At 43.4% G+C, this 15,872-nt stretch overlaps 2 protein-coding genes across 11 annotated transcripts; one reads left to right on the top strand and one right to left on the bottom strand.

Annotated features, from left to right (window-relative positions):
• Nucleotides 1-888: 888 nt before the first annotated feature.
• On the bottom strand, nt 889-9,751 carry tmco3 (transmembrane and coiled-coil domains 3). Of its 7 annotated transcripts, none has more exons than XM_070988282.1 (15): nt 9,124-9,751; nt 8,487-8,583; nt 7,022-7,323; nt 6,036-6,203; nt 5,388-5,567; nt 5,109-5,309; nt 4,833-4,961; nt 4,598-4,690; nt 4,156-4,342; nt 3,779-3,893; nt 3,475-3,670; nt 3,194-3,344; nt 3,015-3,094; nt 2,760-2,909; nt 889-2,480 (listed from the first exon to the last, which is right to left on the bottom strand). In XM_070988282.1, exons 3-15 carry the CDS (start codon nt 7,265-7,267, stop codon nt 2,367-2,369), a joined length of 2,010 nt encoding a protein of 669 aa, XP_070844383.1. In that variant the 5' UTR covers nt 7,268-7,323; nt 8,487-8,583; nt 9,124-9,751; the 3' UTR covers nt 889-2,366. The 7 variants fall into 7 exon arrangements, with proteins under 7 accessions (XP_070844383.1, XP_070844256.1, XP_070844563.1 ...); XM_070988155.1 differs by having other exon boundaries at nt 3,475-3,893; nt 7,022-7,329; nt 9,124-9,171; nt 9,608-9,729; XM_070988462.1 differs by having other exon boundaries at nt 3,788-3,893; nt 9,124-9,708.
• dcun1d2b (DCN1, defective in cullin neddylation 1, domain containing 2b) lies at nt 9,271-15,707 on the top strand. Of its 4 annotated transcripts, none has more exons than XM_070988889.1 (7): nt 9,271-9,384; nt 11,211-11,427; nt 11,520-11,688; nt 11,920-12,050; nt 12,143-12,225; nt 12,500-12,596; nt 13,138-15,707. In XM_070988889.1, the coding sequence occupies exons 2-7, from the start codon at nt 11,253-11,255 to the stop codon at nt 13,215-13,217; spliced, it is 735 nt and encodes a 244-aa protein (XP_070844990.1). In that variant the 5' UTR covers nt 9,271-9,384; nt 11,211-11,252; the 3' UTR covers nt 13,218-15,707. The 4 variants fall into 4 exon arrangements, with proteins under 4 accessions (XP_070844990.1, XP_070844909.1, XP_070844822.1 ...); XM_070988808.1 differs by lacking the exon at nt 9,271-9,384 and adding an exon at nt 10,184-10,246 and having other exon boundaries at nt 13,138-15,701; XM_070988721.1 differs by lacking the exon at nt 9,271-9,384 and adding an exon at nt 10,226-10,610 and having other exon boundaries at nt 13,138-15,701.
• The last annotated feature ends 165 nt before the right edge of the window (nt 15,708-15,872 follow it).

Raw genomic sequence — 15,872 nt, 5'->3', positions numbered from 1 at the left:
TCACACTCACACCTAGGGGCAATTTAGAGTCACCAGTCAACCTAATGAGCATGTTTTTGGTCTGTGGGAGAAAGCCGGAGTACCCGGAGAGAACCCACGCATGCACGGGAAGAACATGCAAACTTCACACAGAAATGCCCGACCCGGGAATCGAACCTTCTTGCTGTGAGGCACGCGCACTACCTGCTGTGCCACCGTGCAGCCCCCATCTCAAATCATTTCTCTAGTTTTTTCTTTTCTTGAAATACTGATGTATTTTAACCTCATTAGGGCTTCAAATGAAGCAATCTGAAAAAGTAATTCTTTGGTCACACAATCCATGCACACACTTAAACTATAACCTGTTAAGGGGTAGTAAGTAGACATGGTCTCATTTTTGAGGAGTCACAAGACAAAAAGCGTGGGAACCATATTTTCACTCAGAAATGTTCCTCTCTGATGTATTTCCCCCCAGACCAAGTGACAAGGAGCTTAACGGTAAAGAGGCAGGAGAGTGAGAGTGAGATTGGGAAGATGACGGCTTTATGGTGAGCTGAAGAATCAAGAAGCTCCAGAGAGCTGGTGCTGTTCCTGATGAACAGAGATAAACTGAGAGGCAAGAGGAGACGTGGGGCAGCGCACATGGATATGAGACTCACCATGGATTAAATATAATTCTTAATCACAATTCTGAAACAAAATCAGGATTCAATTTAGGAGGTCTGTGACTCAACACATTTAGAAGGGAGGCCTGTTGAGAAACTCAAAGGTAGTAAAATTGTAGAGAAATGTGCTGAACTTTTAAAAATGTCCTTATAGAGCACGGGTATGCCCCCTCCTCATCTTAGATTTTACAACATGCAAGGACTTTTTTTAGAAATCCAGAGAAGCAGAGTAAACACGGCAAAAACATCAGTATTTCTCATTTTAATAAATACATAAATCAATTAAAAAACTTAAAAAATGTGTGAACATCTTGATGAAAACAGTATTTCTTTGAGCCTGGAAGCTTCAGTGATGGTCATCGACAACAAGTAGCTAAACCCAATCCACTTTGCATAAAGAAAAGTAACCCTCTGTGTTAACATACTGCAGGAAATATAAAAAGAAACCTTTTACACATAAAACAAAATCTAACATGTATGTAGATACATACATACATTTACATTGCACATTGTGGGAGCTAAGACAAGGACATTTCCAGCGTGAGAAGCCACAGAGGTGCTCTCTGAGATTATACTCTTTTTAAGTCTTACTTGTAGTGCAGAGCTCAGGCACATAAGTCTTCAGTGGTAACTAGTGCAGGATTTTTCATCACTAAATACATTCTAATGAACATTTTTTTGTTCTTGTGAGTTCATGTCATCGGTTTCTTTATCTGCATTGCTTACTAATGTGTCTTAAGCATAAATAGTCAGTGAGGGAAGAGTCTTTGTAAAAGGAGTTACTGTACTTCTTAGGTAATGCTCGAGTGCGGCCTCACAGCTAAATTCACAGCTCTACAATGACTAGAATAAACTACAACTACCATATATTAAATACAGCAGATATAAGGTTTGCACTTCAGTTAGGAGTCAAAATCTTTCTTTCTAATAACCACTTATCAGAAATAATAATGTGAGATGGTCAAAAACAGGAATGTAGCTAAATTTTAAGTCACAAAAAATGTTTTCTGTATAAAAAAAATCCAAACATTTCACTCAGACATGAAAAAAGAAAGAAAACATGAAGTTGAACCCTCTGATTTGGTCCCTGGGATTGTTACAAGGAATACGTGGAGTTGAAAGTGCAGAAACAACAATTTCACTGACTTACAATGGAAAACAAAACCATTCACACAGACGGTGGAGAATGTCTTCATAACGCATAAAGTGCATTATAGGCGTCAGAACTGGAAGGATATCAAGTACTTGTGCTTCATTGACCCATCGAGCAGGTGTGCTTGTTATCAAGGAAAGTTGACTTTTGCTAAAGCAGTGGAGGCATTTAGCTTTGTTGCAGTTTGACAGATATTACCTGACATGATATTTTACTACGCGTTGTCAAATAAGATCTGATAGTGTCAGTAACTTTATGTAAACACTGGTGAGGGTGGACAGTCCAGGACATGGAGAGAAGAATGTAGTGAATGATACAAAGCAGAAGACCTTTACAACAGTCTGAAGACGGCATTCTCAAGTCAAAATGCAGCTGATGAGGATGAATTGCACTGAGTCTGTGAAATCACGAAGAAGAAGAGGAGGATTTGGTCCATTTCATCATACGCATTAACGTGAGAGCCTTTCTCACTGGTCAAATACATCAGACTTAACTTCTGCTCCTCGTGACGCCGCTGTCAGCTTTGTAAGAGTGACACTGGGAACCTTTTGGCCCTGAAGCCAGCCAGGTCATGTGAGTGTTTTGCGTTCAGCTCGGGGAACCCATTTGTGTGTGGTGACTCTCCACAGCACTGGAGCCAGCAGCAAACTGAGGGTGGTGACACTGAGAACCAGCAGGTACACCTGAGCAGAGAGAGGGACACGTCGAAAATAGACAGAGAAAATCGAATTATCTGTTTTTATTGGCTTATTTGTTGAAGCTGAAGACTTTCAGCAGAAAGCTGATCAACCAGACATATAATTTCAGACGTAATAATAATCTTCACTGTAGAGTCAAAACAGTTAATCAATGAATTGACCTAAATTTTGGTAATTGATACAGTTGTTGCATCCCGTCCTTGTCAAAACACAGGTTGCAAAGTGCTTCACAAGGCAGAAAGTTCAAAATGATCGATCACTGACCTCTCTGGAAATGATGCCAGCACGACGTGCACGGCTGCTCAAGACGAAGGAGAATTCGCTGACCTGAGCCAGACCAGCTGACACAATCCACCGTATGTGTCGAGAGCCTGGAGGCAAGATGGCCGACAGCACCAGTACGGCCATCACGAACTGGGAGGAAATGAGGAGTAAAGGTGTGAGAGCAGGGACTGAGAGTGTTGCAAAGGTGAGCTGGACAACTGAAAAGAGAAAAAAGAAAAGAGAAAAGCGCTGTACCTTCATGATGACGAGTGAGAGCGTTAGCACCAGCAGAATGGTGAGTTCATACAGCACGAAGGTCGGGAACACGTGGAGTCCTGCAGCGTCACACAACCGCATAAGATCAGTTAAGTTTGACTGTCAAGCATACAAAGGTGCAATATGATCATAAAGCTTAGATCTGTATTAAATCTGACCGATAGAGGCGAAGAAGATGATGGCGAGGAAGTCTCTGATTGGCTCGATGCATCCCATGACCTCGGCGGTAACCATGTGACCCTGCGTGGACAGCAACGCTCCGGCCAGGAAACAGCCCAGCTCCATAGAGACATCCAAAAACTCTGTCACCTGCAGTGTCAGTGAGCAAGAGAAAAATCAACCGCGGAAAGGTTAAACAATACTACATTTGGAGAGAAATGCGGGAAAACAAATGAAAAAAAGGGAAGATATTGAACAGGAAGGACAGCAATGTGCATACCGTCAGCATGAGAAAGACAAAAGCTGCCATCCCCAGCACCAGGATCTCCTTGTTGCCTTTGCTCTCAGCATGCAGCTTCTTGTAATAAGGGCCAATCAGGAATGACTTGAGCAACAAACACAGCAGCAGCACAGCAGCCAGAGAGACCAGGACCTGGGCCAGGAGGCATAACACGTGCAGACTTCCAAACAGGAAGCTGTGTTTCACAAAGTCGACAACAGATTCAAATATACTGTGCGTGTGTGTGTGAGACTGTGTTTGGTTAGAAGAGGGCGCATGCAGGAACAAAAAAGGACTACTTGACCTAACTGACCCACTCTGTGCCTGGATCAGAGTCGGCATGATGGCGATTAAGAGACCGAGCTGAACATCTTGCATCACCAACATGCCGAGGAGAACGCTGCTGTAGTCCAGGTCGCCTGTTTCACACACACATGCACACACTCACATTATTGACCAATCGTCTATGGTACTTTTAATTCAAGTCAAAATGCTATTTATACAGTGAAATCTGCTGTATACTGTCCAGCTGAATGGGTTGTTACTACGACAGCATTCAAAAGATTTCTTTCCTTGCTCTGTTTCAGGGGTGACCTTTACCTGCTTTGGTCACAACCTTGACTTAGCTGACATCACGATGCACATCTGTGCTCATTTATGTGCACAGATGTACCTACGTACCTTCTTTGTCTCCTCTGGACCCCCCTGCTAGGAAGCGGGACACTAGCGGAGTGCTGGACAGGGAGAGACAAGTGGAAATGAAGACAGTCTGGGTGGGTCGAATATGCAGGACTTGTCCCCAAAACAGACCGGCCCCCACCATCAGCAGACTCAGGTAGCATGACCCCTGGATTGATGTCTTCCATACCTACACACACATAAGCAATATGGGTGTTTTTGTGTTAGCGTTTACAGTGTTGGTATGCTACGCCACAAGGGGGCAGTAGAACAACAGAGGAAGAAAGTATACAGACAATTAGTCACAACAGTATGTATACACAGATATCAACCCACTTTATGGAAGTGGGTAACTAACTGCAGTATAAGCAGGTTTATCTTAAACTATGAAACATCAGAGTTGGATGAAAGTGGACATTATTGTACATCCAAATCTCTTATTTACCTTTCGGAGGCGCTCAGGTGAGAACTCCAGTCCCACCACAAAGAGAGTGAAGAACACACCCAACTCCCCCAGAGTCTCCACCTGGACCATCGACTGCAAGACACAGAGGCAGATGCTGACAAGAACAACCAGCACACGAAGTGAATGAAGACAAGGTACTGTTCTTTAAGTCTGATGATGCAATCACACACACACACACACACACACACACACACACACACACACACACACACACCTTGATGCTGTTGAGGCCAGATGGACCGAGTAGGACCCCACAGACGATATATCCAAACATGGGAGGAAGACCGAGCAGAGTGCAAATCCAACCACAGGGCAGGGACAACATCACCACCGACACCAAGTCCTGCACATACATGTTGCAACAAGCTTGGGGGTCAAATTTGGGTACCCTTTAACTGATCATACATAAGGGTACCAAACAAATTGGTTTCCATTTTTTAAGCAGCCTGGATAAAATGGGATCGGACCTGAGTGGGAGGAATAAACCCACCTTGATGAAGTGATGGTCTGCTCTCGGTATAGTGGAGTCTCGTGGTTTGGTCAGGACATACTGGTTGTTTTGTGAGTCGATGAGCATGCTCAGTCCCAGGTCATCCTCCACTTCCTTCTTCTGGGACTTGTTCTTCCTCTTCCCGCCATTTTCCTCATCATCCTCCACTCTCAACACCGCCTCTACGTTTACTCCCTTCATCTACACAACAGCGAGAATATGAGTCAGGCGAAATTTGATGATCTGCTGTTGCAGCCACAGGATTGTGTAATGTGCTACCTGTTTGTTGTTGTCAAAGGCGTGCTCCTCGATCTCCTCCTCCAGCCGGTCTGCTGCCTTCCTGACGTCCTCCAGGATCTCATCCAGCATGGACAGAGTCTTGTTCTGGGCTAAAGCGCTCTTAGCGGCTTCCTGCTGGTGCTTCTCAGCAGCCACCAGCTCCACATACTCCTGTTCCTCCTGAACGGTGAGAACAAAACCCAACAGACAGCTGTGTATTAGCAAGCAGGTTATACAAACATGTTAGCAAAAGATGCATGTGGCGGTTAGCACACCAAGGAGATTCAGACTAAATACACTCATAGGACATATGCAATTATACATGATGTTATACTTTGACATAGAGGTGGACGATGGTGGTTCAAATTTTGTTTAAAATAATTCATTTGGACAACGGTGAATGACATCATGATATGATCACATCTAGAGATGAAAAATTTTTTTTTTTTAAACTTTTAAGTTTCATAAACTAGCCATGAATTTGCTTTAAACTGAATATCTTAGAGTTTTAGACTGTTGTCCAAACATTTCTGGATATATTTCTTGCATCAGAAACTTATCTTAGTTCTCTTAGACTGACTGAATACAGTATATATCTGTCCTACACTCTGACGTAATCCCCATGAAATAAGACTGACCACTGCTCACCTTTATGGCTGCCTCCCTGAGGGCCTCCAGCCTCTGTCTGCTGCTCTCCTTCATGTTGGCCACATCCTTGTAGTCTCCCTGCAGCGCCCTCTGCAGGCTGTGCACCGCCTGGAACACCAGGCGCTCGCTCTCATTCAGCTCCTTCTGGAAAACCTCCAGAGTATGAACCTGAACGCAGACAGGGAGACGTCAGTCAGACATTAACCTGTGCGATGTCTGACATCTTCTATCACTCAAGCTCCTGTATGTGGTTCTTATTTTGAAACACAAGACAAGAGCAGGTTACATGTCTTCATCAGAAATCGGACATGATAAAAAGGACAGAGCAGAGCTGCATAACACAGGCTATAATGGGAAGAAGGGTCATTACTCTGAGATGTGAAAATGATTTACAGTGATTCAACAAGAACCATTTAACCTGCCAAACAACACAATAACAATATAATTAATGTTTGACCTCAGCTTCATTGATTGTTGTAAACAATGCTTAATCTGAATTTGATGCAGCAACATGTTTCAAACAAGTTGGAACAGGAGCAACAAAAGACTGGGAAAGTTGTGCAATGCTCCAAAAACACCTGTTTGGAACAGTCCACAGGTAAAAAGGTTCATTGGTGACAGCTGATAGTATCACGATTGGGCATGAAAGGAGCCACCAGGAAAGGCTCAGTCGTTGACAAGCGAGGATGGAGTGAGGTTTTATATAACGTCTCAACTTTTCTTTGAATCAAGGCTTTAGCTGCTGCTCTAATCTAATCAGGTCATCTCCTCTCATGTATGAAATATGAACATGTATTATTGGTGAGCTATTGTGTCAACACGCAGACAAAGGCAACACACTGAAGAGTTGTGGATGTTATGACTTACACACCATGCACTGCGTCAGGGTGACAGAAAATACAGCTAAACGATCACTAACAAATCACAGCATTATGATCCAAACAGAGGGCCGTAGCTCCATCTGGTATTTACTCTCAGTCTGGTACCTGGAAGTGCCTCTCGGGTTCTGAAAGGGCCCGGTCTTGTCCCACAGCATTAGCAGCGGCTGCCAGCTTCTTGACAACAACATTCTTTTGATGCAGGAGACCCACCAGCCGCTTGCAGTTACTGGCCACCCAGCTTTGGCCATACGCGGGCCCCTGGCTCCGATAAAGCTTGGCCACCTGGTCTTTCTGCAGCAAGGCAAGCGCCCCCGCCGTGCCAAGGCACAGCAGCCAACACACAACCTGCATCCAAACCACGACTTCTGTCTTCACCCAAGGGTGGAGATCGATAAAGAAAAAGAAACCTGGGAATGGAAAAAGAAAGAGCAACACAGACGACAGTGGGAAGGGTATCGGTTACAAAGATGAACAAAAAAAAAAACAATAGGGAGAAGAATACAGCGGTATATATGGACACAAAAAGCAAAGTGTTGACATTGGGAGGGTTAAAATTACATTTTTCTTACTGTCAACAAATCACTTGAAAAGAAACAATGAGCCGATTCTATGAACAAATATTGTCTTTGTATCCAAAGCCTGATAGAGCTGAATGTCTTTGCGCCCTGTTGCTGTCCAAAAACAATTGAAAACATATCAGTGAGTCACACATCTCAACAAATCCACCGCAGAAAATAGTCCCTAATCAATACACTACTCGTTTGAGTAATGTTTGCCCAGCTGAAAGGGGAATATCGAGAGGTGGACTAACACATTGTTTTCGCCTTTTCTTGGGACTTGTTGTTAATAATAAAGATATAGAATTAAAAGAATTGGCATTTATGCCGTTGAATGACCTCTGTGCTTCTTCGCACAGTCATCTCAGGAGACAGTTCAATTCAATTCAATTCAATTCAATTCAATTCAATTCAATTCAATTCAATTCAATTCAATTCAATATTCCTTTATTAGTCCCGCAAATTCCAGTCTACAGCAGCACCAATAAAGTGGATAGAGTAAAAACAATAAGTATATACAAAAGAGTGTAATAGAAATAAACATCATCTTAAGAAATTATAAACTGTATTTGCAGACTGTTATGTACAGGTTGGATTGCACAGATTATTGCACAGATAATTTACAGATTACTTGGAGCAGTTTTTGTTGTGTAGTCTGACAGCTGCAAGAAGTTTCAGCTTTACCTGAAAGGCCTTAAGCAACAGCTGTGTCTACATACCTGTGGCCTGTTCTTCTGCCTGCTTTAAGTAGTTAATGACACCTTGTCATGATGTGTTAAGTGCACAGACTGACCGAGCACGTTACATTTACAGTAAAACCACAAGTAGCGCTCGCCATTCTGCCTCATTCCATGCTGCATTTCTATGCTTGCAATACAAACTGTGCCAGATTAAGAAGCTCCTTTACTGTCAACTGTGGCTTCTCCTACCCGGACACTGCATGCTTGCTTACAGTTTTTTACTACAACAGCATAATGAGTGAATGCATTCAGCTCAGTCAAGCCGGGCCGCACCTCTGTGAGCATGAGTCAAGCTGAAGGATGTTTACTTTCCAAATTGCTCCTCTGTCGTCCCTCCTACGCCTGGACTGCAGCCTCTTTGCCAGTGTCACTGAAAATCAACAGCATTTGCAAAGTGTTGAGTGGATTCTTCTAAAATAATGCAACAGACGCCATATAAACTGATCATAACAATGTTAAACAACTTGCAACTGTAGCTGTGTGTTACAGTGGTGTGTAAGGGAAAATAAAAAGTGGCATCATATGTCAACACTCAATGTACAAGGAATTCAATAGAGTTATTATTCAGTACAAATACTTGGGAAGTTTGCTTTCCACCAGCAAGTTTTGACAGGTTGTCACTCTGGGTTACCCCCAAAACTGGATGTTATTCTACACTGACGGACACATTTAAATTAATAATACAAGCAGCTGAAACAAGTGACATCATCCTGACAATGAAAATCAAAGAAATCATGACTGCCAGGAGTCACCTCATACAAAACTGAATACACAACCCGGACATGAACGACGTTTCACACACACCAGGAAACACCACAGGGCGGTGAAATGATGAATTTGCTCAAACGCAGACTAATGCACTATTTTCACTCAGCACATCAATGTAGAAATAAAGAAAGGCTGGAAGTACCTGCGAAACGTCCTGGCTCTCAGCTCCGCTGCACGGCTGAAAGAGAAGCTGAAGAAGAAGCGAACAATCATGCTGTTGTACGTTACGGCACCACCACCACCACCTCCACCCCTCCTCCACTGCCACATAGCTGAAGCCAGCGTCGATGCAGGCGTTCACCACTTTACTTGGCGACCAACTTCGTGTTTACCTCGACCTCCAACCGTTGGTAACGTTATTCTTGCTAGCAGTGGGATGCTAACGTAACGCCACTTCGTCCAGGTAGGTACGCTGCTCTTGAAGAAATCCCTGAGCAGTTTTAGTGTGTTTAAAGTTCAACTCGTTGTCTATTTTGGAGCTGTGAGTAAAGCTAAGGTAGCTCTCAAATTCCTCAAAGCTGTCAGACCAGCTCCAGCCAGCTGAGTCCACACACTCCCATGACACAACGTTAAGGCTAACACAACTTTGCTAACACTAGCTACATAGCTGTTGTGTACATTAATACCTACAACTTTTTTGGAAACAGCTCATCGGGACATATGACAGTGTGACAAAATGAACTGCAGAAAAAACTGAACAACAACTGCATTGTTTCTGGATATAATCGCGTCGATGTAACTTGGATCCATTTATAGACTACTTCCGAAACATCGTTTATCAGCTTTGATATGGGAGTTGTAGTTTTCAGATGTTTAATGTTTTGTTGCTCGGCCGTGTCAAGTGCACTCGAGTTGTGCTAGTCTGCTCCCTGGTTAAATCTGTTTGGCCTCAACTCAGTGTTTGCGTAACATAATGAAATTTCGTTTTAGAAAACAACAACACGTCTTAAATAAGTTCAAAGCTGTGTTTCATCGACTGTCTTTCCCAAAACGTGTTTTGGATGAGGCGGTAACAGACAGTTTGATGCAAACTCAGAATGTGACATTTTCCCTTAAACGTATTTCAGCTGAAGCACACTGACAACAAGAAAATACTTTTAAAGCTGTTGCACTAAAGTTATTTGAAACACGGCCTGCGCGATTACCGCGCTACAGAACTACATTTCCCATGAATCCAGTGACCGTACAGTAGCGCAGTTGCTGTCGCGCATGCGCACCAGGGGTAATTGGATATCAAGTGGGCCAAAACAGCGTGTGATAAAATGGTAGGTAAGATTAAAAACAAGAAACCGGGGCGATTCTTTAGCTCTGTTAAACAAGTCCAAAACCCGGTAACGACTGTCACTGACGTAAAGGGGACACATCGATACTGGGGATCGGGGTGTCCTCAGCCAAGTGTCGCATTGTCAGGGTGATGTGTGTCGGGAATATGAGGGAAATGGAAGGTCAGTTGTTGGTATTTTGAGATCGGACACCCGCACTCGCAGCACGTACCTTTCCCTTTTTGGTAACTCGCCTACGCTGCTGCCTCGGGTCAGCAGAGAGCCTGCAGGATCACTCGTCCCCTCCCCGGGAAAACTGGGTCGCCGAACATGGCCTGTCATGGTGCATTTGCTGTTTGATCATCGGGTGGGTCAGGTCTGCAGTTCTGCAAAGACGTGCAATCCTCCCGATGCATTAACCCGAGGAGGAGGTATTTTTGTGAACCAACGAAACATTGTGGCGGTGCGACTGGAAATGACAGTGTTTGCGTTTCCCTTAATGCACGTATATATATGTAGGCTGTTGCACGCATGGTACGTATACCAGATCTTGTAGTCATGGCACGTGTCAAGTATAATCCACAACAAGCTATTTTTGGATGCGGATGAAGTACAGGAACTAGTTTCCAGCCAGGAGGTTCTAATGGAAAGCAAACCAATGCATTCTCTGTCAGATGTTTAGAAAGTTTTGGCTGTGTAAATGCTGATGTCCACATGGATGTCTCTCTCTCCCATTTAACTAAAAATGGATTATAGGACAAAGCAGATCGAGTCGGATTCCTGAAGGTCCAGGTTGTGTGTGAAGCAGACAGGTTGTGATCATTTGATGAACTGTTCATTTGTTTGGTCATATGCACCACTTCAGCATGAAGTGTGTGTGTGTGTGCGCGCGTGTGCGTGCGTGCGTGCGTGTGCGTGTGTGCCTACTCCAGCACTGCACTTACCTGTGTGCCTGCTTCTCTATCAGCACAAGTTGAAGTCATCGCAGAAGGACAAGGTTCGGCAGTTCATGTCCTTCACACAGGCCGGGGAGAGGACAGCTGTGTACTGCCTGACGCAGAATGACTGGAAACTAGAAGTCGCCACAGACAACTACTTCCAGAATCCAGACCTCTACTACAAAGAATCCATGAAAACCTCAGTGGACCGCAAGAAGCTGGAACAGCTTTACAACAGATACAAAGGTAAACTGTTACCTGACCTTAATCAAGGTTCAAAGTTCATGTTAATATCAGCTCTGTCTACTTGCTTTGCTCACTCTGAGCTCTCTTTGCAGACCCCCAGGATGAGAATAAGATAGGCATTGATGGGATCCAGCAGTTCTGTGATGACCTGACCCTGGACCCGGCTAGCATGAGCATCCTTGTGGTAGCATGGAAGTTCAGGGCGGCCACGCAGTGCGAGTTCAGCAGGAAAGAGTTCCTGGACGGCATGGCTGAGCTCGGGTGAGCAGCGCTGTCACTGAAATCCACAACATTTGACATGTCCATGATATGTTTATTAAAGTGCTTCTATGAGCACCGATATTGAATCTCAAACTGTATATTCTGTCAGAATTTTTAAATTGTGTCATGTACACACAAACGTCAGACTTCAGATTGTACCAGTTTGTATGTGCAGTTCAGCACTGCTCATAATATATATATATGTTTTTTTTTTGTCAATGTCTCCTGTAGCTGTGACAGTCCTGAAAAACTCAAGGCAATCCTTCCCAGACTAGAACAGGAGCTGAAAGACACAGGGAAGTTCAAAGACTTCTACCAGTTTACCTTCAATTTTGCCAAGAACCCCGGCCAGAAAGGTTTAGGTGAGCACAACCACAAAAAAAGATACCCTGATGTTTCAAAGGTGCAGATCAGTTTAATCTGATTTCTCATCTTATTCCACTTTGTGACCCAGACCTCGAGATGGCCGTTGCTTACTGGAATCTAGTTCTCACAGGTCGCTTCAAGTTTTTGGATCTCTGGAACCGCTTCCTGCTGGTGAGAGAGGACATTTTTGTGACACCCTGTTATTTTCAGTTGCCTGTATGTTTTATACACACTGCATATGGAGAAGCAGAACTATTAGAAACCACCTTATGGGAGAATGCAGTCAAATACAACAAAACAAAATGTTTTCACACATTGTCAGTGACTTAGTTTCACAAAGTTAGTATTTACTTCCGGACTGTTGAATTGATTTCACAAGGCACAGGTACTTCTGATACCATGATGTTTGACTCCTGCTCTTTTCCTCTTACTGTGCTGCATTCAGGAGCATCACAAGCGCTCAATTCCCAAGGACACGTGGAACCTCCTTCTGGACTTCGGCAATATGATTGCAGACGACATGTCAAACTACGATGAGGAAGGTGAGATTATTTAGATTATTAAAGCCCTCGGGATAAAGGCCAGAACGTGCTCAATGTGTGTACATTTTAGTGGTTAATTCCACAAAAAAGACGAACACTCAGTGATCAGTGGCACACGCACAGTCAAATTCACTCTAAATTCCACCACATCTTTTCTCTGAGTAAACTATCGAATATGTGGCAAACAGTAATTGATTTGCACCAAGCTGTCTCAGTAAATCTGACGGTACCAGAACAGTAGTTCTGTATGCACAGAAACATTAAGCTTCTTCCTCATCCCTGCATGCTTCTCTGGGATATTGGTGGGGGGTTTTTTTGCCTTGGACCCAGTGGAGAGGTTGAACACAGCCAGTTCTTCAACCTTTTTCTTTTATTAGAAATTGTATAGCACACTGCAGAATCCAGTCTCTCTTCATTTCAGGCCAGCAGGGGGCACCTGTGATTATTGAGTCCCAGCCACTTGAAACCTGAATGGCTCATTGCTTTGATGAATTAAGTCACTGCATTGTAAGTAATATTCACTGTTTGTCTCTGTCCTCAGGGGCATGGCCTGTCCTCATAGATGACTTTGTGGAGTTTGCTCGGCCGATCGTGACGGGGAGTAAGCGCAACATGACATAGTGTTTGTCCCAGCGTTATGCAGCGGACGGAGTTTGTCTTTCTCCCAATTTTCTTTTTTCTGAATGAGGATTTTTATACAAATGAGCCAAAAAGAGACTACTTCTCAATAAGTCTGTCTGCAGCTTGTCGTTCAGATTGTTCTTCCATCTGCATAAAGACGCCGTGGCTGGGGAGTGACCTGGAAACACCAGATCGGAGAGGAAAGCAGGAGGGGAATCAGCAGGAGAGAGAGATGATGTTTGTGTTGTTGACGTCTGCTGGCAAGGCAAGACTTTGTAATCGCAATATGGAAACGATGGGTGCCCAAAAGCTCGTCACTCATAGGCAGATCACCAATGGGTGCAGCTTCAAACTGCTGCTGTGGACTTGGCTCACTAACCTGCACCCTTGGCATGAAGAGGAGCACAGTACCGGTGAACCTGCAGCATACACAGAGGATTAAGTTATAGATGCAGTAGGACGTGGCCTCTTTCATCGTCAATTGCGAATGGAACCGTACGTTAAAATCTGCATGTTTTTGTCAGCTAGCGTGAAGCGGTGCCATGGATGTTAAGCAGGAGAGACACAAAAAAAAAGACATCTACATAATTTTCACTGAGATTTACGAATGTGTAGCTCTCTGACAATCACTCTGAGAGCAGAGAGAAAGTGTGCTAGCTCATCATTTTGAGTGTGTGTGTGTGTTGGTGGGGGGATGGGGGTTTAACATATTGCCTCTTTTACAATACAGTGCTAAATATTTTCATTTGGTTTTATTATACTCAGAAGGTAAGCAATTCTGATTCACCTCAACTGAGCAACAGTGAGAGAAGTTCAGATCCGTGTTTTGTATTCAGGCTGAGAACTGGATGGAGCAGCATGCTTTTTGAGCTCAGCACCAGCAGAATCTCTACTGTTACAGCTGTAAAATGCTGTACGCAAAGGAATATCAATAGAATCCGTTTAAGAAGAGCTAAAACGTATATCTGAGAGAACAGGTAATGACATTTAGAATCATGATTAGTACATTAGAAACCTTTAGGATCCTCATTTTTAAACTGCTACTGCATTACACACACTTTAGTTCTGTGGTGTGTAAACTGCTGTACACGAAGAGGAACTGACTGTTTTCTATTATCCAGGTGATGATGGCTTTCCAACTCTACAAACTGCACTGATTAACCACTTTTTCTGTTGTCGTAGGTTTTCTTTATCAGGCACCACTGTGTACAGCTACAGAGCTACTCAGTCTACATGACAGTAAGTTCACTTACATACTAGACTTTTTACATGAACATCTACATCCCAGCCAGGAGCATTTGAGCTGTTTGCATACACTGTTTGAGGTTTAAGTCTGTTGCTTTTCCTGGATTAGTAAATGCACGGCAATGGCAGGATGTTAAGCATGGAACTAATACAGTGATAAGAACAGTGCTTACACTGCCATCTAGGGGTGGCTGTGCAGTATAGCATGTCTCAATGTACTGTAGTCCAACACTACGTCACAGCTGGATGTGGTCACAAGTATATGAGAGCTGAGCAAATCCAGCAGGATGTGGTCATTTAACTCATAGAGGTCAGTGCAGCAATGCTTTTCTTCCGTACAAGATTGAGTGTTACTCTTTATATGTAATTATAAACGCTAGTTTGTTAAACACATCCCCTTTCTCGGCTGAAGAGTGTGACAGAAGGTCGAGCTCAGGTACCAGTAGTCCTCTCCCAGTCACAGTGAGCAGCAGGTGGCTTCCTGTATCATGCTTTCTGTTTTAAATAGCAGCCAACAGTGCTGTCTTGTTCTGCCAATTGTCACCGTGATAAACCTTTTGTGTTGACATGGATGGATTATTTTCCCGCACCGGATTTCTCCGTCCCGTCGCCATCTAACTACAGGGGAAATGATTATCATTTGTTTTCCTTCAGTTGACAAACTTGTATGTAAATTCTCATATTAGAGATATAAAATTATGGTGCCGTGTGTGAGGTTGAATTTAAGAAGCTGAGGCAGATCAGGAAGGGGATTTACTATGATTTCAGTCTCAGACTGAATGCAGATGAGTGGCAAAGAAACCAGCTTCATCATGACTGTTAAACAGTCACTGTAGGAGCTAGTAAAAGTGTCATATTGTTCGTCTTTGTAACTAAGCAAGTTCTATATGTGTAGGTGCAATGAAATATAAAGTGTTTCTGACTGTTGGAACAGTGAGATGGTGCGAAAGCTTCTCCCAGCTGATTGTCATCGACTGATATCTGACATCATCTGTGGCTCAGGAGCAAGAAAATATGACATTCAGTATTCAGTTTGATAACATGGTACATTTGGTACGTTTTTATTTATCAAATGTGTGGTCAGCTGTTTCTAGTCATGCAGATCATTCTTATCGAAACAGTATTATTTTTGCCAGCAAGAAAACAGGTATTTACAAAATATTATGTTTATGTCAGAGAAGCATACCCTACGTTGTTTTCTTTAAGAAAGTTGTCAATAAAGCATGTTGTTTTTAACAGTCTTGTAAAAGATGGTCTTCTGTCCTCCAAGTACAGCACTTTGTTTTGTTGCCAGAAACTTGATTTAAGTTATTGAATGCTGAAATCAGTATGAATCACAACATGGCAAGGGTTTGCAAAAACTGCAGCTAAAATATATCTTCAATTCAATGGCCTGTGTTATGCATTTCA

The sequence above is a fragment of the Chaetodon trifascialis genome, chromosome 1 (genome assembly GCF_039877785.1).
Source record: "Chaetodon trifascialis isolate fChaTrf1 chromosome 1, fChaTrf1.hap1, whole genome shotgun sequence".
In the NCBI taxonomy this organism is placed as follows: domain Eukaryota; kingdom Metazoa; phylum Chordata; class Actinopteri; order Chaetodontiformes; family Chaetodontidae; genus Chaetodon; species Chaetodon trifascialis.
Note: the sequence above shows the minus strand (reverse complement) of the source record. Positions and strands in the feature narration are given on the sequence as shown.

Bases quoted from the DNA above. Each gene is read 5' to 3' on its own strand.
- tmco3 (XM_070988155.1), bottom strand. From the start codon at position 7,267: ATGCAGGTTGTGTGTTGGCTGCTGTGCCTTGGCACGGCGGGGGCGCTT. The intron at 5,568-6,035 runs GTGAGCAGTGGT...CTCACCGTTCAG, and splicing joins TCAGGGAGGCAGCCATAAAG to GAGGAACAGGAGTATGTGGA. The intron at 3,095-3,193 runs GTCAGATTTAAT...GTGACGCTGCAG, and splicing joins CATCTTCTTCGCCTCTATCG to GACTCCACGTGTTCCCGACC.
- dcun1d2b (XM_070988721.1), top strand. From the start codon at position 10,584: ATGGTGCATTTGCTGTTTGATCATCGG. The intron at 10,611-11,210 runs GTGGGTCAGGTC...CTTCTCTATCAG, and splicing joins ATTTGCTGTTTGATCATCGG to CACAAGTTGAAGTCATCGCA. The intron at 12,226-12,499 runs GTGAGAGAGGAC...TGCTGCATTCAG, and splicing joins TCTGGAACCGCTTCCTGCTG to GAGCATCACAAGCGCTCAAT.